We start from the raw sequence: 23,917 nt of genomic DNA, 5'->3' as shown, positions 1-23,917 counted from the left end.
GCCCATGTGTAAATATTGCTTTTTAGGCCTGCAGTGTGCTTGGTACCCTTCCTGCTCAGGACTCTTATATTTGTTGTATTGTTTACAGCATTGGCTGATTTATGTGCTACTGCCAATCAAAAGGAAATCTCTCTAACAGATCTGTCACTTTGTCCAGTTTTTGTGCAGCCTATGGCTGCGCCTGCTAGTGCTGCAGTCGTACAAGTAAGTCATAACCACACCTGAGAACTGCACTCGCCTGATGGCACAGTTCAGCAATGGCTGCTTCTATTCTGCTTCTTTGCGCTGCCTGTGTCCTGTGGTGTTATACCCTTCAGTCACACAAGGACAGTCTTAAACTGCTGGTTGGTATCATTGCTATTACAAAAGTAACTGAGACAGTCCTTCTGTGCTCGGAAGCTCTCCATTGAGCTGAATATTTGAGATTCCAGTTTCCTCTTCTGTAATGATCATCACTATTGTTAACTTGATTGCAAGAATGGTGTAAGAACACTGGCCAAGTCTTACTGCTTGATAAATCAGTCATCCATGTTTGTATCTCCTGAACTTCTCTCCTTCATATTCCATCTGCAAGAGAAATATTTCTCTTTCTATTAAACCAGGAAATAGTTTGTGTCTGTGAGCAATATCCAGGAATACTCCATGTGCCCCTTTGTTATAGGACCTAACTGGATTCTTGAAATAAGTGTTAGATATTTGAAGGTAGGTTGTTTCACTGATGTTGAAATCCAGAAATTTTCCTCATATCCCAGTAAGACACACTCCTGGAATACTCAGTCAGGAAGACCAATATTATTTATGCCTTGGGTAAGGAGCAAGTTCATTAAAAACATATTCTATAGAGAGACTTTTCCAAGTCAAGTGATACACTGACACTTTACTTTTTTTTTTTTTTTGTTTGTTTGTTCAGGAGATGCTGGAGAAAGAGATTAGATTGTGTTGAAAAGCTGTGTCTTTACCATTGATGTAACAGGGCCTAGTCTGATATTTCCTGACTAGCTGACAAGTACGAATAGCCAAGACTACTATCAGCAGTTTTGCATCTGAAGCCTTACGATTTGAATTGCAGCATTACACAGTTTCATTCCACGCGTTCACTGACCCCCATCCTGATAAACGAGCAATGAATGTAAAAGCTCTGGGCAACAGTCTGCAGCTGTGATGTAAGCTTTATTTATCACACAGATTGCAAGTATGTGTGTACCTTGTGTAATACACGTTTTCTCCATAGCCAGTCTTGAAGCACTGGCTATCAGCGTTTTCCTGCATGTCTCTGACTCAGAGGTTCCAATTTATTTAATTGGAAACAGATGTTGCCATGATAATCCATGCTTTTGATATTTTGCTTTCAGACATTTGCAGTGCAATCTATTTGAGATTATTTCATAAGGTCTTTTCAAAGATGAAAGCAGGTTTTAAAAAAAAAAAAAAGGCACCTGTGGAGGCACTTAGTGGAGTATTTCATCTGGAGCTGATTATGCTCCTGAACTGCACATGCCCACCTGAAGCTTTTTAGCAGTTCTATAAAATGCAGCTTGAGCTACATCATGATCAGCACCTGGGAGACTGAGCATGCCTGCTTGAGATGGTGCTATGTGATTGTTTCTGCTGTACACTTCTGCTTGAGTCAAAAGGGCTCTAGAAAGAATTTGCTGCAGCCAGCCTTTGTAGGAAGAGGTAATTGTTGCTTTTTCACCTCAGAATCTGGATAGTAAAAATAAGAACTGATAGTTTGAAGAGCAGATACTTCTAGCATTCGTTGTTGTTAGTGTTTGTTGTTGTTAGACTTGTGTTTCTTGTCTTGCGGTTAGTTTCTGGATTTAAATTTTTAACTGTATGGTCTACTCTTTGATTCTAAAATATCTCTTTTGACTGTACTTATTTATTTTGGATCTAGGTACACTGACATAACTCGTCCTTTGATCTGTTTACATGTTTATGGGGATAAATGAGGAGCTGCTGTTGGCTGAAAAGTTCCAGTGATATTTAATGATGAATAGCTGGGCTAGATGGACTGCATGGAAAGTGTCTGGGAAAATGAGGAATGCCAATTTATACAGAAAACTGGTATAGGTTTCTCCCTAGGCCTAGCCAGCAGAAACCCTAAAGAGTTTTCTGTCATTTTTCACCCCAGGTCATCCCATAGCTTGATGCTGTCTGCCATTACGTGCTTGGATTCTGAGCTTCCACAAGTAGCACCTGCCTGACCAACGTGAGGTAAGCAGCATGTGCAGATTCAGAATGATTTTCTAAAAAAAAATAAAATAAAAAATAACACTACTGCTATAAAATAGTCTGCATAGCAATGATTTGTCAAACTGCTTATTCTTTCTAAACTAGCACTAACAGCAATTAATTTAGTGATACAAAGCCAGGGTTAGCGCTAGCTGGGCTCTAAAGAAAATTAGGTGAAGCCAAGAAAATTCATCTTTCTCTAAATCTGTGTGGTACTCAAACTCAGCTTAGAAGGAATAAGGTGACAGAAATAAAAAGGAACAGCCAGGCAAAAAACGAGAAACATCTTTATTTCCTCAGCAGGGAGACCTGCACCAAAATAAAACGCATCTATTCTGAGGGTGTTGGAAGTCTGTGGGCAAAATGCGTGCTAAGAATGTGCTATCTAAAATGGTTTGAGGAGAAATCAACAGTGAGGCCGCAGATTAGACTTCCTCCAGACTCCTGAACCTACGGAGCGCGCACAAAGCAGCGGCCCGATGGTCTCTGCGCCGTTATTTCTATCTCATGGCGGTGGTTCCCGGGGTCCGCCTGACGGGGCGGGGGGAGCGCGTGGGGCCGTGGGGGGCGGTGGCAGCAGCACAACGGACAGCGACCGCGCGGCGCGCGTGCGCGCGCGTGGGGAAATGGGCGGGTGGGGGGGAGAAGCGGCGAAGGTGCGCGCGCGCCGCCCGCCCTCACGCTGAGGTAACGGGTAACGGCGGCGCGAGGAGCCAGACGGGCGGGAGCCGCCTCTGCCTCCCTCCCCTCAGGCGCTGCCCGTCGGGGGCCGGAGCTCCGCGCTGCCCCCCCGCCCCGCCCCGGCCGGCCGCCCCGCGGGGCGCTATGAGCCATGAAGCCACCCGGCAGCATCGCCCCGCGGCAGCCCCGCTGTTGCGGCCGCCGCCTCCCCGCCGCCTGTCGCCCCGCGCTCCTGCCGCTCCTCGACCGCCTCGTCTGGCTGCTGCTGCTCCTGCTGCTGTTCCGCGGCTCCTCGTGCCCCCCGGCCGCCGCCGGTGGGTATGGCGGGACGTCCGTCCGTCTGCGTGTCCGTCTGCGGCCCCCCCCTCGCCCCTACCGACCCCCCTGCTTCTCCCACGGCCACTGAACCCCTGTAAAGCGCGCTGCCGCCGAGCCGTTTCTTCCTCCGCCCCTTCCAGCTTTGTGTACGTGCCCTCCCCGGCGTTTGGAAGCCCGGGGCTCGGATAAGGTTTCCTTCGCTTGCTTATAAAAAAGGAGAAAAATGTCAGGTTTCCCTGCCTCCGCTCTTCTGGGGCTGGTGCTGCAGTGGTTTAGGTGGAGGGTGGTGTGCGGAGAAATAGGCTGGCGAGGTATGCGACAAAAAACAGGCGTACATAGGTGGGTTTGGTGCGAGTCTCACTAGGAAGCTAACTTGTTTGGGATCGGATTTTGTGTGTGCATTTCGGTTATTCACTTTTGAGTGGGTTATGATAATATGGAATGCTGGATATAGTCGTTTTGTGAATCGTTGCTATCAATTTTAAATTGCATGTTGGTTGGCTGCGTTTTGAAATTTTAACAAGGAAGGATGTAGGATTTCATCTGACGAGGTACCACTGAAGAAAAGGGCTCTTGTCAAAGTTAAGAGTTAGAAAACTTCCCATTATGTAAAGAGAATGGATTAGCATTCAGTGTGTATGAACTCTCATTTCAGTTTGTCTTGGGAATATGGGAAGTATCCTTAATCTTTCTAGAGGTGTGTGTATATATATTTTTTTCTGTGTGTGTCTTGTGAGAGGGAAGAGAACTTATCCCCTACATCTTCCTTTGCTAGCTAACTACATATCCATTAAGGTTTTTTCCTCTTGGTGATTGAAAGGCATTAAAATATTTATAATCCGTAACTGTATGTGAAAATATACATGTGTTTAAATAAGTAATGTTATTTCTGAAACCATTTCATGTGTGAATAATGAATAAGATCTCTCTCCATGAATAAGCTGTATTTTTGTTTGCTTGAGTGATTAATGAAATATTAGAATACTGCAAGGTAAGTATGTTGCTTTTTTATGGAAATAAACATATTCTGCCATATAATTTATGGCTGGCATATCTTTCTTTCTCAGACCTGCATTGGAATGAAACAGCAGGCAGTATAGAGGGAGTCCTGGCAGATGAAGAGAGTACATTTCAACAGAACAAAAGCAGCAGCAGTAAAAATAACAGCTACAGCAATGCAATCCAGAAAGAAATCACGCTGCCTTCAAGACTAATCTATTACATCAACAAGGACTCTGAAACCCCTTACCACATCCTGGATACTAGAGCAAGGCACCAGCAGAAGCACAATAAGGTAGGATAAAAAGAGCCTTATCTGCAGAATTTAGGGGAAAAAAAAAGTGATGTGGAACTGTGTTTGAATAGTTTATTTTGCAGATCTTCAAGACTTAATGTTGGTCCTCACTACCGTTTTTAGGCATTAAAATAGGACATGTAATTAAACAGGAATGCCATTTCCCTTGTTTTAATTAAAAACAATTATTTTAGATTTCAGAATGGTTCAGAAGCTGAGCTGTAGATAAAAATGAATGGGAATTATGCAAGGCTGGCTTGTCTGACCAATATACAATTCTAGTGGCTTGACTTACGTTATACTATTATTAGCAAAATGCTTCTTCCAAAATAACTCCATTCTGGAGAAATGTTTGTATAGGGATTTTCTTCAGAATTCTGATCTTAAAGCATGAGTTACTTGACATTGAGTGCATCATGCACTACCTAATAAATGCAGTATTGATTTCCTGCCATTGTATGGCCAGTGAAGACCACTGTAAAGTGTTAAGTTTTTGTCAAAATCTGAATACCTGTTTGTTTTTGTTTGTTTGTTTTTGAGGGGGGAGAGTTACTGTTTTATTTTGCACAGATACAGATAATAAATAGCAAAACGAATTTTCTGAAATTGTATGGACTAAATGATTTTGGTTTTGTGTGATAACTCGGTGAAGAGGTAAACCTTTTCTAATCTATGTTATTTAAGAGGCACCCCCTAAAATTATTCCATTCTGTTTTATAAATCTGTGTTTTAAAAAATAATTTCTTATAGCAGGTTAAAAGCAAAGTGAAGGTAAAGAAGGTTTGTATAGGAAGAGACTGCCATGGTAGAAAAGAGAGACAGCAAAGCAGATAAGTGTGTAAGATACTACTGTAAGACTTATGTATAGGGAAGTTCTTACCAAGAAAATTAACATTTCTTTTGAAACTTTCAAAAGATGATTTATTATGCATTATGTATGTTTTTGTTGGTATTGATTATGTGACATTTCAGATGTGAAATTAACATGGAGTTACTGTATAATCTTTGAAGTAAGCTATTATTGTATAGTTTCGATATTTTAATGAGAAGAAAGATTGCTTTCTAACTTATTCAGATGTGCCTTTGGATGTATCTAAATATACCAGTCTGTTATGGATGGGACAGAAAAGCTGTCCCGTTGTTGGAAAATGAAGTTACTTAAAAGAATACTACCTTCAGAAGTAGCACCCTAACCTTCTTGAAGCATGCATGATATTGGCTTGCAGAGCAGTTAAAAAGGTCTCAGATGTTATTTAGGAAGGAATAAGCAGCATCAGTGATACATTAAACAAAACAACCTTCCTTCCTTCCTTACCCTCTTATTGCTCATGCTGACAGAATGTGCTCTGTTTATACAAACATTAGAAACATGGGAAAAGTGTAAGTCCTTTGGAATTGTATTTTCTCTTCTAAAGCTGTTCACTATAATGGCGTTAGTATTTCCTTTCTTTGGGGGAATGTAGAGGCTTATCCCCTGACCCCTGGGGAGTTGTCTGTGAAGCAAGACCGTTCTTTTCAATAAACTTGTACACTGGGGATTTTCTTCGTCCCTTCTTTGGAGAGTGATATGGGAAGAAAACGATTTGCTAATGTTTGGAGACCTGACTTTGGGAATAGTGCCTTTTCCATGTTTCTGTGTGAGGATTTTCTTGGAAATCCACAGAGGGGAAAGCCTGCCAGTCTCTTAACTTGCCCAGCATTCCCACAAGAACATTGCTGCCGTTGTCTATCCTTCCTGTGTCCTACCATATCTCTATACCTGTTGGGGTAAAGCTTTGCAGAAATCAGCGCTGACAGAATTGGTATTGATTTCCTTGAGTATGCATGGTGCTGAGCCTTGTGTAAAGTGGACTCAGCGTCCATTTTAAGCCTAGGCGTTGCTAACACTGCAGTTCCTCCCAGAGAAGGGTTCTTAAAGTTGGGTGTTCATGGAAACTGACATTATGTTGACTTCATTCTTCTGGCATGAAACTTATATTGCTTTGATCCATTTAATTGAAGGAGAGGGTTGTTTATATTCCTTGTCTGGATTGTTTTTGTTTTTTGATCTTCTGCTCCCAGAGCACCACAAGGGGCTTCCCCTTCACCCCCAATTCCCCCCCGCCCCCAGTTTACATCTTATGTCTTTCTTTGCAATGAAGTCTTTTCTTTGCTCTTCCATCTGTTTCACCAATAATAAGATGCTAATCAATATTTTGTTTATTTTGTTCTGTTGAACGTTCACTCTAATCACCTCTTACATCCTAGGCAGACTTTTATTTCCCTGATTACAAAGGAAGACAACCCACAAAGAAAATACAAAGCAATTGGATTGTGAAAGATGCGCATGGGGGGGGGTTGATGATTTGGGGGAGGAGGACAGACACAAATAGGGGATGGACTTTTTAGTACTTGCTTTTATCCTTTCCCAGAATTGAAATAAACGCTATATTGTAGTAAATCCTGATGTGAGATTTTGCTGCCTCCCACACTGCTAATGAAAGGAAATAGCTAAAATACCTTTGTAGCTGGGTAAAGAAAGAAATCTATATTTAGGATTCATTGTATGCATGTGGGGAAAAAATGTAAAGACAAATTTGATGACCTTATATGCATTGAGCAGAAACGGAATTAAAATACTACTTTGTGTCATTCCCCCCCTTCCCCCTTGTTTTTGGAACCATGCATCCTTTAACCTGAATTTTCTTGTCAACCTTAATGGTCTCATTTATAGGTACATGATATGGATATACTCCCTAACTATGCGTATTATTCAATGGACCCCCTTTCAGTGGCACCTCATTATTGTGGCCAGAAGAATAGAAACCATGTGGATAGTTTGTGGGATTAGGCTTGAATGCCTCAGAAATGCTGAATCACTATGGAGAGCAGAGTGGTACAGGAAGTTATGTATGCATGTGAAGAAAGAACGAAAGCTAGGAAAATATGAAAATGATTTAAAGAAAAACAAATTTTATTTCAAAGTCTCTTCCTAAAAGTAAGGATCTGCAACCTTCTTTACATGTGGAGAATTGAAGGGCTGGAGAATAATACAGTATACTGGGGAATCCAATTTAAATAATTTGTTTTTTAATGCTGATCTTCTTTATCCCCTTTCTACTTTTGAATTTGGTGAAATACCATTATGAGAGGGCATATGTGATCTAAACTGTGGGTAGAACCTCTCTCATTCCTTCTCGTTCTTCCAAAAATATTTTTCCTGCTGTTGACAAGAATGAACATTCAGCATAGTTTTGACTATGAAATGGTGTCTCTCCAAGGCGGACAGAGTTCTAGTGTATAAACTCTTTTCTCGTTATGCTCTAAAATATATTTTGGATACTTGGTACTTGAAGGCACTAAAATCTGTACACCTCGGTTTCCTCATAGTTAAAGTTAGCTGTTTTCTTTGATTTCTTCTGAAGTTATTTTTAGTGTGAAATGCTTAAAAAAAAAAAAAAAAGTACCTGCTTACAAAAATCCACTAAAGAAGCTCGCAAGAATCCTGAAACTTGCTGAAGAGCTTTGAGTTATCTGCGTTCTGCTCCTTTTGTCAACTTTTGCAGATGGATGTAGCCTTTTGATAAGCTCTTGATTGAACCAGATGACTGCTTTCATATGTTTTCATAGACTGCACATACCAGATTGCTAGGACCTAGTGGGAAGACTACATGGGTCATGATTTGTCACAGAATGCTAAGAGCAAATCCTTACGGTGGCCAGCAGAGGGAGAAATCTTACAACATCGGATGTGATCTCACAATAATGGAATTGGTAGAGAAAAAGAACTCAGGGCAACCATACCAAATTTTGAGTGGAAAATAGGTTGAATGATACACTTATGAAGGAAAGCTGTATGTGCTGGGCAGTTTCTAACTTTTTAGATTACTGGAAATTGTAAGTTCTCATAATTCATAAAGAAGCAATGTCTTTTATGTCTTAATAATTCTAAGCTGTTAGTGTAATTTTCAGAAGGAAAGGGTTGTTAAGACCCTAACAACTGAAAGAAGTGTGTTATAGTAGTTTTGACTGCAAAGACAGGACAGTTATACCTCCTCTCCCCCCCAGTTCATTTTGCACTATTTTCCTTGGGGTGGACACTCCACTTGTGCTTCTGTTCAACTCAGCTGTTCGTAACTTAAATTACGATGATATTCCTGCCAGGCTTAATTCTATGTTACCTTGTTTTAAAGGTTTTGAAGACTAGTAGGTCTCAGAGCGTCTTATGCAACTTTAGTATGTAGTGTGCTCAAATTGAAAGGGAAAGCATTCTTAAGATGAAGTGAAAAGAACGTAGTAAAAGAGGTGGTATTGAAGAAAAAGCAGATCTGTTTTGTAAAGGATGAAAGATTATGTATGGTTAATAACCTTTGAGTGATACTGTGAGGTCTTACTGAAATACAGAGAGAAGTCCTATGCATTAATTATATTCCCTTTACCTATCTTAGGATAAGTCTTCACTTCTAATCCCCAAGTAATGAAAACTGATCAAATTAATGAATGAACTTCATGTAGCTTATGTCTATGAGTTTAATAGACTGTTGGAGAGTCTTTGTAGTATTTCAGCTGACGTTTGCATTTTTTTCTGAATTTTCTGTGGTGCAGCTTCCATTTACAGTACTTGCAAATTGATGATTTTGTGTGCTTTGTCTTTTGATACTATATTGAATACGTATTTATATATTACTAGTGGCAACACTAGTAATCCTAGCATCTGGAACAGTGAAGAACTTTTGTTTTTTTAATTTGGATTTGTGTGTGGGAAGATGTTTAAAGATTCATGCCCTTCCTTAACGCACTCTGCTATACTTGATTAGTAAGTCTTTGCTGCAGAAAAACTTCATGTAATTTTGCTGCTTTGCAGTTGGAGCAGCCCACAGCTGTCAAAGCAGGAACCTCTGCAGAGGTTTTTATATAATAAACATGTACAAAGGTACTTAGTCTCCTGCATACATAAGTAAAGAATGCTCGTGCAGGTGTGCACAGCTGAATGTATGAAAGTGGTACGGAAAGGTGATGGGTAGTAATTTTCATATGGGTACACACGGTGTAATATCTAGTCTGTATATTCTTCAAAGCGTATGCTAATCTACTTGATATTCTTGTTTGAATTTATATTTCTGTGTGAATCAGAAGAAGCCCATATTTCAGATTATACTTTAGGCATTGCATTACAAGGTAGGTGGTAGGAGAATACTGTGAAATGATCAGGATGTATAGCAGAATTCCATGGATCATTTTTTGAAATATTTCTTGCCATTGTGATGATACATGGCAATAGTAATGGCTAAAACGCCTGGTGACAACTCACTGGTGGCTTTCTGTGCTAACTTGTTACAGGAAAAAATGTCAGTTTTGGGATGAAACATTTTAGTTTCATTACTTTTATCTGATTTTCTGGTTCATGGCTTTCATGGGTGGGTATACATTATTAAATTGGATTAACAAGGTCTGTATTTCACTGCAGCAGTAGAGTATTGCGTTCACCTGAATTCAAAGCAGTGTTTTTGCTGAACAGCAAGGATTTAAAATCTCGTGTTCTTTTTATAACCAGTGGTTTGAGCTGAATTTGGTGGAGAACGTGCCCTACGGCAGAGTAGCAAATTATCGTCAGTTGCTTTTCAGTAATTGCTTATATGTAAGAAACTACATCTATTGTAACTGATGTACAGTAATAGATAGCAAGGGTGTGTTTATATACAGAAGAAATTGTTTTCAGAAATAACATTATTATTACATCTCATACTACAGGATGATCTTTTTCTGGTATTACTATAAACTGAGAATACAAGTTCCTTTAAGTAACTTTAAATTTTGGAAAGATAAAATATTTGATGGTTTAGAAATTACAAGAAAGGATATACATGTGTCACCAAATGGGCTTGATTGGACAAAAGAAAAGCTATAGCAGATCAGACTGGACATCCACCTAGCTGTCCGTAAGAGCAATCAGTAGCAGATGCCTAGGGAGGGATGGATGTATGGGTGTAACGTTCACGGAGTGCTACTTCCTAGACTGGTCTCCCAGCCTCCAGTTGCTGGGTCGGGGTCTTTTGGGAACCAGAACTTGTTGTTTGGTTTTCACAGCCCTTAATGAAGTTCCCAATCTTTAGGTTACGTAGTTTCTTTTATATACACACAATTTTTCGTATCTGTGATGTCTTGTGCTGAAGTTTAAGGATTTTCATGTTTCAGGAGCTGAAGACATTATTACCAACTTGCCACAAGTACTTTTGAAATGTTTTATTATTTTAGGTGATAATGTCAATTCTTGATGCTTCAGCATTTCCTTAATCAGTGAAGTATGTTGAAACATCGGTTAATCTTTCTGAAAGGAAATATATTCAAGAGTTTCGTTTAGTTACTTGGTTTGTAATTGGCTGCCAGAACAATAGTAGTGACAAAACCAGAAAAGATACTTAAAGTGGAAAACAAATTACTTGATATCTGTTTCTTACAGGTAATTATTTAGTCTTGATACTGCTACTGTCCTAAAAAGTGTTTGGGGGGGGGGAAAAAAAAGGTATTTCAAGTCATACTAAGTCTGTTAGGGGAGGTGAAAAAAATGCTGCACCAGGATCAAGCTGAAAAGAAAAGGAGTATATATTTTTTTTCTAAGCTAACTCTGGAAAAGGAATATAGTCACTTTCGATATTACTGTTTTGTTCAACTTGTTTAAGTAGAGTGTTTGGGATCACTGGTAGTATCAGTTCTACAGCAGTTCATAAACCACGTTAATGATAATCTGACCTCTTTTACCCTGTTGGAATACTGTCTTCACAAAAATAAACTCTTGGACTATTTCTTCTTATTTTTTATCTGGAAAACAGCTGAACATGTTTTAAATGTCTTTGCTTTCATTTACAACAGTATAGAAAAGAATAAAGTACATGATTAATATATTTGAGAAAAATTGAATATCCTTAAAGTTAACTGCCTATATGAGACTAGCTAACTTTATTATGTTGAGCAGCATCTGTCTTCTATACATTGGCTTGGTTACAATGCCAAATATAAAGCCTTTAATTGTGAAGGGATTACTTTGAAAGAAGTCTTTCATAACATGTAATACAAGCTTTGCTCTGATTTTCTTACTTGAAGCTTTGTATCACAAATGCTTTAATTATTTCAGGCCTTTTAAAGTGAATGAATGCAATAACATAATTAAATGAACAGTGTACTGTGTTACTTATTATTTTGTTACATAGCCATCTGGCTATGGCGAAATACGGACATTTATATGAAGCTACATTTTTGCTTGTTTTTGTGAGGAATGGGTGTGTATATTTGAAAGTACTCTTTTCAGGTACTATTTCAGGTACTTCTCTTTTTTTCTTTACTGTCTAAAAAGGCAAATCCTTTTGAATCTGAATTTGGTGCAAGGGCAAAAAATTTACTGATGCAATTCATGAAAATAAGCATGCTTTCCATAACTTTGCTTTTTGCAGTTGTTTGTTAAAAATACTTGTTGCAGTGATTCTTTTAGATAACTTAGAGTGTTCTGCAAAGCTCTGTAATACTGTTATGCGTTCATGTTTATAGGCTGTACATCTGTCCCAGGCAAGTTTCCAGATTGAGGCCTTTGACTCCAAATTCATCCTTGACCTCACTTTGAATAAGTAAGTGCACAATTTCAGGTTTCTTTCTTTCCTGTTCTGATTGTCTTCAACTTATGATACAAGGTCGGAGCACATGAAATTCCAAGATCTATGGAAAACTATGCTGTTGTCCAAGTTTATTAATACAAAATAACATCTAGTCTATTTTAAGCAAGGTAGATGTTACCCTTACTGACATCCGTACTGTACCTTTAAAATTTTATCTCTCAGAAAGAATAATGGTACCTAAAGATGAAATATATAAAGCAATATCTTGGGCTTCAGAAGCCTAAACCTGACAGTGAAAATGCAGAGCATTTGAAACTTACATTTACTCTTACATTTGTAAATGATCTTTATGATTACTAAGTATGTATTAATATATTGTTATAACTATGAATTTAAAATGTATAGTTCAACTATAATTACATTGTCAGCTGTTAAAATTTAATTTCCAGTAATAAAAAAAAACACCCCAATGATTAACAATAAAGGACTAGCATTTTCTGTGTATTCTGTCTATGGTATTTTTTTCATGCTTTGATGCAACAGAAGCAATTGCAGAATGATTGACTTTTGCTACCTACAGTTTCTGAACCTGTGTGTAATAACATCATAAATCACAGTAAAATACAGTGAACATGCTTCATATGTAGTAGAGAAATGAAGATAGCTATCAGTAATTTAGTTCACATATTGTAAATGCAGTAAGCATGGAAATGTTGTAGAAGAGAGATTACCATGAGTAATGTTACAGAAAGTGATGCAAGTTGGTCTACACCATTTCTATTTATACCATGGTAAAACATAGTTCAGTATATTGGACAGTGACTGGAGATGTTTGCCATCATTTTTGCTGTTTTACTTGCATGCCTTCTCAGATTGATTTAGGACAGCAAAGCATTTACTTGAAAGGGCAAAGACTGGATGTGTCAGTGGCTTATGTCCTGTATTTATAGAGAGATTCCAGTAGAATTGGTGTTTGAAAGGTGTGGATTTTTTTTGCTTTGTTTTTAATATATATCGATGAACTGTAATGTAAATATTACTTTAGTTGTTCAAGGCATGTAGGAATATTGTAAATATTTATATGACTGGCTCATCTTTAATGATTTGGAAACCATACTGTTGACACTATCGTCACGAAGTTCCTCATGACGTGGGAGTCTTAGTGGTTTGGCTGTACTGAAAGGTGCAGCCTAGAGTCTGTTTACTTGTAAGGTAAACACCAATTTCAGATAATTCTCCGGTCTGGAAGATCTGACTTGTAATACAGATCATTGTTGGTTTAGTTGTTTGTATCGCCTCTGTTTATATCCCCAGCTGAAGATAGGGAGGTATGTTTCTCTAAAAAAGTAAGAAGGTTTTTGTGCTACTGAAAATTTGCACCCATAAAGTTTACGAATAAAGTAGAAACATAAAATCAGTACTAAATGCCAGACAGATAAAATCATCTATAGTATTGCATAAAAGTCAATTGTATTTTGGGCTGTATGGAAGTATGACCATCAGGTCGAGGGAGACGCATCTCCCCTGCTCTTGTGAGACCCCACTGGAGCACTGTGTTCAGCTCTGAGACCCCCAGCACAAGAAGGACATGGACAAATTCGAACAAGCCCAGAGGAGGGCCACGAGGACGATCAGAGGGTTGGAGCACCTCCCCATGAAGACAGGCTGAGGGAGTTGGGGTGGTTCAGCCTGGAGAAAAAAAGGCTACAGGTAGACCTTAAAGCAGCTTTCCAGTACCTGAAGGGGGCCTGCAGGAAAGCTGGAGAGGAACTCTTTACAAGGACATGTAGCGGTAGGACAAGGGGTAATAGTTTTAAACTGAAAGAGGGTACATTTAGATTAGATACAAGGAAAAAATTCTTCACTGAAAAGTGTGGTGAGGCACTGGAACAGGTTGCCCAGGGAAGCTGTGGATGTCCCATCCCTGGAGGTGTTCAAGGCCAGGTTGGATGGGGCCCTGGGCAACCTGGTCTAGGGCAAGGTATCCCTGCCCATGGCAGGGGATTGGAATTAAATGATCTTTGAGGTCCCTTCTAACCCAAACCATTCTGTGAAAGCGTATTTGCAGCTTCTGCTGTCATTGAACTTTTCTGTTGTCTTAAAGGAAATAGTAACATGCAGCATTGTCTTAACCCACAATTTATTTTTTTTTTTAAAAAGCAAGCAACAACAAAACAAAACACTTTAAAAGTATGTTCAGTAATTGGAAAAAAAAAAGTTTTTATCCACAGTAGTGTCAATTTGTTTAAACAATGCAGTTGTGTAATCAATGATTCTAGTATATCTGAACAATTTCTCATCTTTTATTTCATTTATGTATTATACATATTAGAAAAGTTGTGTGAGAGGCGCTAACAAATTACTTTTTAATGATCCCTTTTCCACTAATGTGTGAAAGGCATTTAGCTATCCTCCAGTTGAAGGACAAGTGTTTCTGTGGGTAACTCTTATGTCCTGGTTAAAGATAGAAGTCTTTATGTTCTGGTTTAGAACTAAAACACGTTAGAGAGAAATATTAGCAAAAAACAGTGAGTTAAAAACGTCTACTTCCTGTTTTTTAGTGCTGAGGGCAGTTGGCTATATTGTCTTCGTCACAGAAACAGCGTTTTTTGTCTCGTGGTCTAGCACCAGCCTCTGAATAAAGGAGTCTCCTGCTCTGGGAGCCTTCACCTACAGGGATTCATTCTAAAGGCTGTGGCACAAAAAAGGAGTGGGAAATTCAGTACCAGAGCTGCACAGAAACAGAACGTAAAAAACAAAGACTTCCCACCTTTCCCATTGAAAACTAACTTCCTTCAAGATTTAGGGGTGGGATGGGGGTGTAGGTCATATTTTTCAGCTTTGCTTTCTTTTTTCTGTAGAAGTCCACCTAAATTTCCAATTTTTTTTTCCACGATGAAGAGATTATATGAAAAAAAAACTGGCATCTTTGGCATGAACTGAAAAAAAAAAACCACATTTGACTGTAATATGACTTAAATATTTGAGACATTAAAATATGATGATTAGTGTGAGCAGTCATTCCCTATTAGATGAGAAGCAGCATTACAGCCAGCATGGTGCAGCCAATGTTATCCACCAGTTTTAAGCTTGTAAATGGTTTGTTGTCTTTTGTATGTATTTCTGAAAGGCTGAATGTCATATGAGAATAGTCACAGAGCAGATAACATTGTTAGCAGAATTTCAAAAAGAAAGCCAGTAACTGGATTTTTTGTGAATCTAATCAGTTTTTTTTTTTTTTAATTGGAAACGCGAAAACTAGTCATAACTTTTCCAGGAGGAAACTTCAAATATTTATAACATTTTCTTAAAGTCAAGTGTAAATGGATCCTATGAGATACATGAGCTGCATAAATTAAATATGATAGTATTACTGTGGCAAGTTTAGCCTGCTTTTAACAAATTTCTGTTACAGATGAGATGCAAAGAAATCAGTGTTAGGATTTTAAAACAAAGTGTGTGTACTCATGTGAGTATCTGTGGTCTTGAGTCTGAGCTGCAGGTAGCAGCTTTACTGCCTCATTTCCAACTCCCAGAACTGGAGGCAACCTATTCAGTTACTTGCTTCAGTGGGCATTCCGCATGTAAAAAGTGTTGGAGGGAGACGCTAAAAACTCTCCATGTTTTTCAACACACAATAATGTGAAAAAATGTTGTCTGTTGTCTTTGCAAGAGTTAGAAATACCTGATAATGTGGAGGCACTTAATTTTCAATTATTGTATTCAGCCGCAAACTAGAAACTAAATTGTAAGCAATATTTCAGTTATTCTGTCCTCTTACTATTTTCTCTAATTTTGTGTATGTGTTTAGCATGATTCTCTTCAGCTATTCTGTTCCATCCTGTCATTAAGGCTATGATAAAAATGTGTATTTATAATATGCATGCCTGAGCATTTATATGTTCACTAATGTGCACAGTTTTGTGTTTTACTTAGTCAGTATTCCAGAAGTTCAGTGGGAGGTAATACCAATCCTGCCACATACTAAGAGGCTGCACTCTTAGCTCAATTTCTCAAATGTTTATCAGCAGTATTTTCAGCTCCTCTTTCATTCCTTCTAGAACTTTCCAGATCAGTCTTTTTAATATTTTCCTTGTCTCATTTTTATTTATCTCATCCCTTTCTCTTTGGCCAATATCTATAAAATAAAAATGTGTATGTGCATTTGTTTCTGTACGAGTTTTATAGAAGAGGACTTATAACTGCAGCCATATAAATTAATGTTAGAGTGTCTGACTTACAAGCACTCAAGTTTTAGATTTCCCTGTAGTAATTAATGCCGCTGTGCAATGAAAGTCTATCAATAAATTCACATACAGTATAGCTTGTTTCAACAGAACTATAGGAAACTCAGGATAGGCTCATTTCTGTTAGAAGTTCCACTTTATTTTAAGCGCTCTTGGGAAGTATGTTCATGCATGGAATATATTGGAAGCTTCTGAGAAGAATTTGGTTTAAAGAAACAAAAATCTGAGAGGACATGCATGCTGTTTGTCTTATCAAAATGCAGATATTGGTGTTGTAAATGTTATCCTTCTTGTCTGACACTTTAAGAGTGAAAAGACTTTATTATGTGCGTTCTTTATTCTGGAATTAATCAAGTGTGGATATCACACCCTTCTAAGCAGGGTATAGAATAGCTGTCAGCTGAGATGTGACCACAGCTATTGGACTGGTGGATTGTTAGGGTCAACAAGCTCAGGGCATTGCAAATGTACATGTGAGGAAATAAGACAATGTTACAAAATTCTACCTGGCAGGAGGAGGATGTTTATTGCCTCTTCCAGTGTAACACCTATGGACATCAAATAAAGGAGGTGCTTTTCACAAAACATAAAATTAAAATAATGTCACAGACTAATGTGACATATTAAACAGTTTACAGGAGTTTTAAAGGATTGCAAAGACAGAGAAGATGTCTACTGAGAGCCATTAAAAACAATGATACTAACTCTGGTTTAGGAAACCCTAGTGTCACAGATCACTGCATGCTGAGAAAATACACCCCAAAATCGCTACACACGTGTTTTTGCTGTCAAACAACTTACCGTGCTTTTGCCTGTCTTGGTGTGTTCTAGGGGAAGAAGGCTATGTCCTTGTACTCCTTGCTTACATGTAACCACTGTAGTGTGGCAATGCTGAAGAATTATCTTTCTAGCCTTGCAAATTTTTCACTGTTTTGTGAGATGGTCCTGACTTGTCAGCTAGCTCTCTATGCTGAAGTGAATTACTGGGATCTCCAATTCTGCTATAATCAGGCTGAAATCTTTGCCTTTGGAGCTAGTGTAAAGCCTGCCTATGCTCTACATCTGGTTAAGTTTGTCACACTAGCTCCTAAGAGCCTGTACCGCAGGCTCTTACCTGACTCGATTCAAAGACAAAGCTAAAGTTACACAAAGTAGTTCAATATGGGAGCATGGATTAAGGGAACCAAAATAAACTTTTAGTTTGCTGGAGTACTAGAAGGAATCTCTGATTCTGCTATAGTCATTTATCTAATCTGAAGGCAGTCAAGTCAACCTCTATAAATAAACTTACTTTGCTAGTTCTAGTAGTAGAACTAAAATAAATTTAAAATTCGTGATTGCATCCAGTTGGATTTTTCCTTTTTAATAAGAGTTGGTTTAAATCAGACTGTTTTCACTGGACACAAAGGAACAGAGCATGTAGATCGTTTAGTGAATTCAGTAAGAGGAAAAGAAACCCAAGTTTCTATTGTGTGCAGAAAAAGCTTGTTTTAAATTGAAGGAGGCTTTGGCAAATCCGATTACCATTGAACGAGATCATTCTGGCAAAGATGGCATCCCTCAGCTTTATGTTACAGGATAATAAAATTCATATTGATAATTCAAAACTACCTGATTCCCAGCTGGCTGTGGAAGAAAGGGATCAATTAAAATGCAGTATTGAATGAACTTGAACAGTTGTTTAAATAAAATCTTTATTTTGTCAATTGCTCTTCTAGGAAGACTGTCATAGTGAATTACGTTGAACTATTTTCCATAACACAGTCCTCATATCTTCTGTAATGTTGTCTAGCATTTCATTTATTCAGATCCTTTCAAGTAGCACTTTTTAAAGTGGTATGATGTTTGGTGCTGTGGTAAAGGGAAATCCTGGTAGAAACTGAGCAAGATACTGGTCTTAATATTCTGAAGAATTCTTCAAGCTCCTACTTTAAAAATGCTAATTGAGGTAGCCATTAAAATATAGCATGCTCCATTCTGAGCTGGAAGGTTTTTGGAGAGAAGGCGTCTCTAGAAGTACCTAACTAGAGGATCGTAAATTGTTTTCTGAACTCCTTTGAACAGATTCAGGGTTTCTTTAACTGGTGGAGGCAGATTGATATAGAAAAATAGTATGTAGCATTTTCTGCACTGTTCTATAAGAATTCAGAACATGCTGCTTTCCTGTTAGTATGTTCAGGAGATCTTTCCCCACTTGAGGACTTAAAAAACAAAACAGCAAAACTGAACACCTAAAATACCACCTAGGGAATTTCAGCTTAACAAATTTGTCAGGTTTTTTTTTTTTTTTTTACCTGAAGGGCAAGCTAAACAAAAACACACACAGAACATAGAGCTAGACTGTGCATGAAGTGATTTTTAAATGTGTGCTATTTACTGTTACAGAATCATTATGATGTTAGTAGTAGAGTGGGGACTTTCTTTCATTCCATAATTATGAAGAAAATTGACCTATATGCCTGAATCATCAGTTGTTACTTTTAATTGTTTTTAAGCAGACATGTCTAGTCTATGGTGTCATATTTTGATTTTTCACCTCCTTCAAGATGATGTAAGAAAAAATAGTGAATCCTTGTTGCGTTTTTAAAAAAAAATAATATTTCCAATATAATTATTCCTTGGAGATAGTCCGGTCAGAGGCAGCAGCCAAGTAAAGTTTATTTTAAATAGATACTAGGAACTTATGTTAATAATACATTCACATAAGAACAGGTGGTGTTTGTTTTTTTTTCAACAAAGCTTGTAGGTATAATTGAAACTGATAACAGAAACAAGGCTGTAGATGGCCAGTTCATTTGATGACAGCATCTTGATGATGTAACCAAATGCTGTAGAAAGCTCCAAGTTTCTTTTCACGTATTTATGTGCCTATATCTGTCAAATAAATGGTCAAAAACATTTGATGTGTATTCTGTTACATAGTTCACAAGATGCTTCCAAACTGGATTGATGAGGTGCTGCTTCTGAGCTTGAAGCATTTCACAATACTTTAGAAAATCATTGATTGGTAGTAGGTTAGTATAAAGGAAATTTAAGAAGTATGTGAGAATGATAATTCCTCTGTACTTTCTGGAAACTAACATTAGTTATTTGTGTATGAGATTTTTAAAAAGTAACTTCATGGCATTTACCTAGCCCAATCATTTTTTTTTCCATCAGGATAGTTAGATGTCAGCTGAGGTAAGTTATTTCTCACGCTGCAGTTCTCCTGCTATTGGCAGCAGCAGCGGTGAAACGTTGTGCCAGGGAAGTGGATATGAGCTCTTCAGCAAGCTTATGCTGCTTTAACAGCTGGCCTGTGCCTTTGAAGAAGGCAACTACCTGAATAGCGTTTCTGTTTGCTGCTTATTTTGCTTATGTCTAAAGCAACGTAACTCTGGTAGAAGAGGTAGTGATGCAGAACAGCTCAATAAAAACAGTTATTTAGGGCAAACAAGGAAGGGCAGAGGGAACTCTAGAAAAGGACATGGTAAGCACAACTTTTTTTTTTATGAATTCAAGCACCATGTCTAATTTTGTATTGTAATTTGATATAAGTGCTTATTATTAAGATGTACTAACATGGTACTAGTCTAAATATGCTTTTGTCTGATGTGATCACAACTTACACAATTGATTTTGTTAATGCTCATATGGTTTCCAGTGCTCATAATGTTGGAAAACCAAATTTGCTATACTAAGTGCATTTCTGCTGAACCAAAATGTAAACGGATCAACTGACAGGTGACAAAACACAGTCTAGTGTGGATGTGAAAGGTGACAAAACACAATCCAGCGTAGATTAGGCACAATATATATTTTCTAAAATTCAGAGCTGCCTTTCAGAAGTAAATTTAGGTATTCTGTCAATGATAAGGAAGAATTATTTTGTTACATGGAGACCTCTACTTTATGCATGAGTTCTGTATCTTATTCCTCGGGCACATGAGCTTTTAAATGAAGTATTCCAGGCCTTTATTAAAGTGTTCTTTTGTGTGTCTGTCTTTTATGTTCGGAAAAATGTTTGGAAGTTATTCTGGATTTTTTTTTCTCCCCTCTTCTCAGAGTATCCCCCCCTTGGCATTTGGGAAGTACATTGTGAGTAGCAGGCCCCAACATTCTTTGGGGGGAATTTGCTCAGCAAAGAGAATTTTGTTGATAATACTTTGTATCTAGCAGGTCGACAAGACAGTAGAGTTGGAATGTCAGTGATGACAAAAGTGAAGTGTTTACTGAAAAAGCCACTGTCTGCTGCACCTTTGCTTTATGCATGTAAGATATAGATAGGAATATTCCACCATAAGCATGTCATGTTGGATACCCTACCATGTAGAACTCTGTTTATTACCTTTACAGTTGAAGGTAGTGAGAAGCTGAAGAATGGAGAAGGAAACAACTAAGTTAAGACAGTAGCCTAACCAAAATCTGGGAAAAGAGCGCTGAAGTTTGCATAGATTCTGCAAAGGGTAGACAAAAGAACTTCTGAGCAGCTCTTACACTATGTAAAGTGGGACAAATCTAAGGGACAAATCCTCTAATTAAACTACAGTTAGTTGTGAGTCAGTAGACCCAGTGGGAATCCACTCACTGCAATTCTTAAAGATGCCAAAAGTACTGGAGAGCACTGAAAGCAGTTCTGAGATCACTCATGTAAGGTTGCTAAAAGAGAATAAAAACGAGGGGAGAGATTGTGTGCTTGATTTGGAAACTGGTAGATAAAACTGGATCCTGGTGTTGGTTTGAAGAAGCCAAATGGCCTCTGTGGATTCAGGCAGAAGTGTCTGTAAAAATCTGAGTCTAAGTAAGCAAAGTGCTAGTAATCTTAAGGTTTGTAACTGGCCTTCTCAAGTAGTACTAACTTATCAGACAAAGTTTAAGAAACTAGCTTTAAGGCTTCAACTTTCAGCTGAGGAAAACATGTATAGCTATGTGAATGTGACTTAAAAGAATAGCAAATTTATTCTTGTGTGTCTGTTCAACCTCACCTCATGAGGTTAACCTCATCTGCTGTATGAGATTGCAGTGGGCTGTGATGAGACTGAGCAAAGCACAACAGTTAAAAACACAGAATAATTGAGGTTGGAGTGCGGGTGTCCAGTCCAGCTGAATCCAGTTGATCAAGGCTGTTTCTAGTTGAGTGTAGTTCCAGGGTTTAAACATCCTCATAATATTTTTTTTTATTTAACTTAAGCCTTATCAGAATTTTCCATTTTCCTACTTGTGTCAGTTACTTCCAGCCTTGTCCAAACTACCCTATTAAGTAGTTGAGGAAAGCAGTCCTTATATATGGTATAATAATCATGAAAAAGACAAAGAAGAAAGGATATTATCAACACTCTTCAGTTTAAATGCTTTGTATATGTAATCCTCTTTAGAAGCTTCAAACCTTGCCACATTAAATGTTGTGAATGTTTGTATTGAAGTCGTGGACTTGCACTATTTATGAAGTGTTTTCATTTTCTCGCAGAAAATGTATAGCTTACCATGATGCATATAGAGAAAGTAAGAAATGATTTTATGCAGCTAAATTTATTTTTATATCAGCACTTTAAATGTGTATGTTAAATACTGATATCAAAATGAAGGTTAAGACAAATGATGAGACTTCAGTTATTATTCATAGCTATTGCTGTTGGGTTTGCAGGCACGGAGTGCCCATACTGTGGTGTCTCAGTGCCATCGAAAAGGGCTTTTAAGAGAACCACTAGTAACTGACCTCTGAAGGAGCTTCTCTGATAAGTATAATGCCTGATAAATGCAGCATGAAGAAACAATTTTATGAGCCAGTAGTCCCTGAGTTACTGTCTTATCAGGATTGCTAATAGCCTAATCTCAGTTTGAGATACCCATTATTATAAGTTGTTGTTAGTCATGAATTCCCATTAGAACTTTTTTGTCAGACCAGGCTTCCATAATGATGATATTTTTTATTCATAGCAGCAGTATTTTTCATGTCTGTGTCACTAGCAGACCCTTTCATGATTTTTTTTTTTATTTGTAAGTGTACAGGCTCTGCTCTTAGAGGCCTGAAAAGTGCTGAGAAATCTGGACCACATTAAGTAGCATGTTTATCTTGCATATAAGATGGTGCCACAGTTAACATGTTTTGTTGTTTTGCTGTCCTGAGGCTACTGTGCTGCAGTCCTAATTTTAACTGGGTGAGAGGTGAATGGGACATTTGAAATGATCCATGGATTTTCACAGGTTAGATAATCTTCAAAAAAAAAAATTGTAAGTTATTTACAGTGTAAGGATTTTTTTTTATGCTTCGGAAATGTCTTGCCAGTGTGATTTGAATAGAAGAAGCAAGAATGAGAAAAGAATCTGAGAAGAAAAAGTAAAACGAAGAAAGGGGGTAGTACATGGTTTTTGTTTTTAAGAAAAAAATTGAAAAAAGGTTTTTTGCAGATGTGAAAGTGAGGTCTTCAGGACAACCATGTATTTATTTGTCCACTCTTGCATATATTGTATGTAATTTTTAGGTCAAATATAAAATGTTTTTGAAAACAATAATGAACTAAGCACATGTTTTGTCAGTAACAATTACTGGCAGCAAGAAAAGTTCTGAAGTCATTGGATTTTTTTTTTTAAATATATATTTAAAGGGCTGATAATCTTATTCCAAAGCTAAAACAGGATTGGATTGCAGAATGAAATTCCTCCTTCTGAAACACACTCTGACTCCCAGTGCGTAATCAAACTATTTGCTGGACACAAGCTGCCTGATTTTTATTTTTTTAACTAATTTACAAGGAAAGAAAAAATAGTTTGAAGATTTTAACTAAAACATCTGCATAACAGTATAGACTATTCAGATTTTTCTCATCTTGCTATTTCCTTTTTTTTTCACAGTGATTTGTTATCTTCCAATTATGTGGAGATTCACTATGAAGATGGAAAACCGAAGTTTTCTAAGGTATTGTGCTCTTAAAATGTGGCAGAATGGTCTTTCTGAGGGAACAATGCCAATTAAAAAAGAAAAAAAAAAAAGGAAAAAAAAAAAAAGATTTGCAAGACTTCTTAAAACACCAGAAGCCTTTTTACAGACACATGAGGAAACTCATCTGATCTTGTAAAGATATCTCAGTAACACAAGAATTGTACAACAAAGGAGACCTGTGTGGTGGGGATGGGAAGTAGGCAGTGATAGGTGGTAGTAATTTAGATGATCCAGGTAGTGCCGGAACAGTTATGCCTTGTAAAATGTAGGGTAGTCTTCATTAATTATTTATGTATCCTTAGCAGAAACTGAAAGGGGAAGAGATAATGGAAATCTAAGACGTACAAACAAACAACTTGCAGTGACTTTTCTTTGCAAGAATTATACAGTTGGGAAACAAAAAAGGAAAACCAACTGAAACCTTAACCTCTGGAGTTACTACAAAAACGGCATGTTACTTGACATCCAATTAATTTAATTTGTCAAACTGTCTCCAAAATTGAATTCAATGCCAATAAACTATTGATCCAAAGACAAAGAGATAAAGTTATGTAAGATAGTTTAGCATTAGGGGAATCAGAATCATCTTTTTGTTGTATTAACAAAATGAAGACTTGTAGGTTCATGGGAAGATTAT

General features: G+C 37.7%; 2 protein-coding genes across 13 annotated transcripts in view; both read left to right on the top strand.

Annotated features, from left to right (window-relative positions):
• The window catches only part of ZDBF2 (zinc finger DBF-type containing 2), a 37,557-nt gene extending 34,772 nt beyond the window's left edge, over positions 1-2,785 (top strand). Inside the window, exons 9-10 of one of the 3 annotated variants that reach the window (XR_005821017.1) lie at positions 2,135-2,217; positions 2,536-2,785. The gene's annotated coding sequence lies outside the window, so the exon portion shown is untranslated. Of the gene's footprint in view, positions 1-910; positions 1,164-2,134; positions 2,218-2,535 lie in introns of those variants that run through there. The other 2 variants (XR_005821016.1, XR_005821018.1) reach the window with 2 other exon arrangements.
• Positions 2,786-2,858: 73 nt separating this feature from the next.
• Positions 2,859-23,917, top strand: part of ADAM23 (ADAM metallopeptidase domain 23) — a 74,598-nt gene continuing 53,539 nt past the window's right edge. For 2 of the 10 annotated variants that reach the window (XM_040561391.1, XM_040561385.1), the window contains exons 1-4: positions 2,860-3,230; positions 4,302-4,528; positions 12,050-12,126; positions 23,193-23,256. In XM_040561391.1, the coding sequence (XP_040417325.1) occupies positions 3,068-3,230; positions 4,302-4,528; positions 12,050-12,126; positions 23,193-23,256 (531 nt within the window). In that variant the 5' untranslated portion in view covers positions 2,860-3,067. Of the gene's footprint in view, positions 3,231-4,301; positions 4,529-12,049; positions 12,127-23,192; positions 23,257-23,917 lie in introns of all 10 variants that reach the window. The other 8 variants (XM_040561390.1, XM_040561386.1, XM_040561392.1 and 5 more) reach the window with 6 other exon arrangements.

This window comes from Cygnus olor, chromosome 6 (assembly GCF_009769625.2).
Source record: "Cygnus olor isolate bCygOlo1 chromosome 6, bCygOlo1.pri.v2, whole genome shotgun sequence".
NCBI lineage: Eukaryota > Metazoa > Chordata > Aves > Anseriformes > Anatidae > Cygnus > Cygnus olor.
Note: the sequence above shows the minus strand (reverse complement) of the source record. Positions and strands in the feature narration are given on the sequence as shown.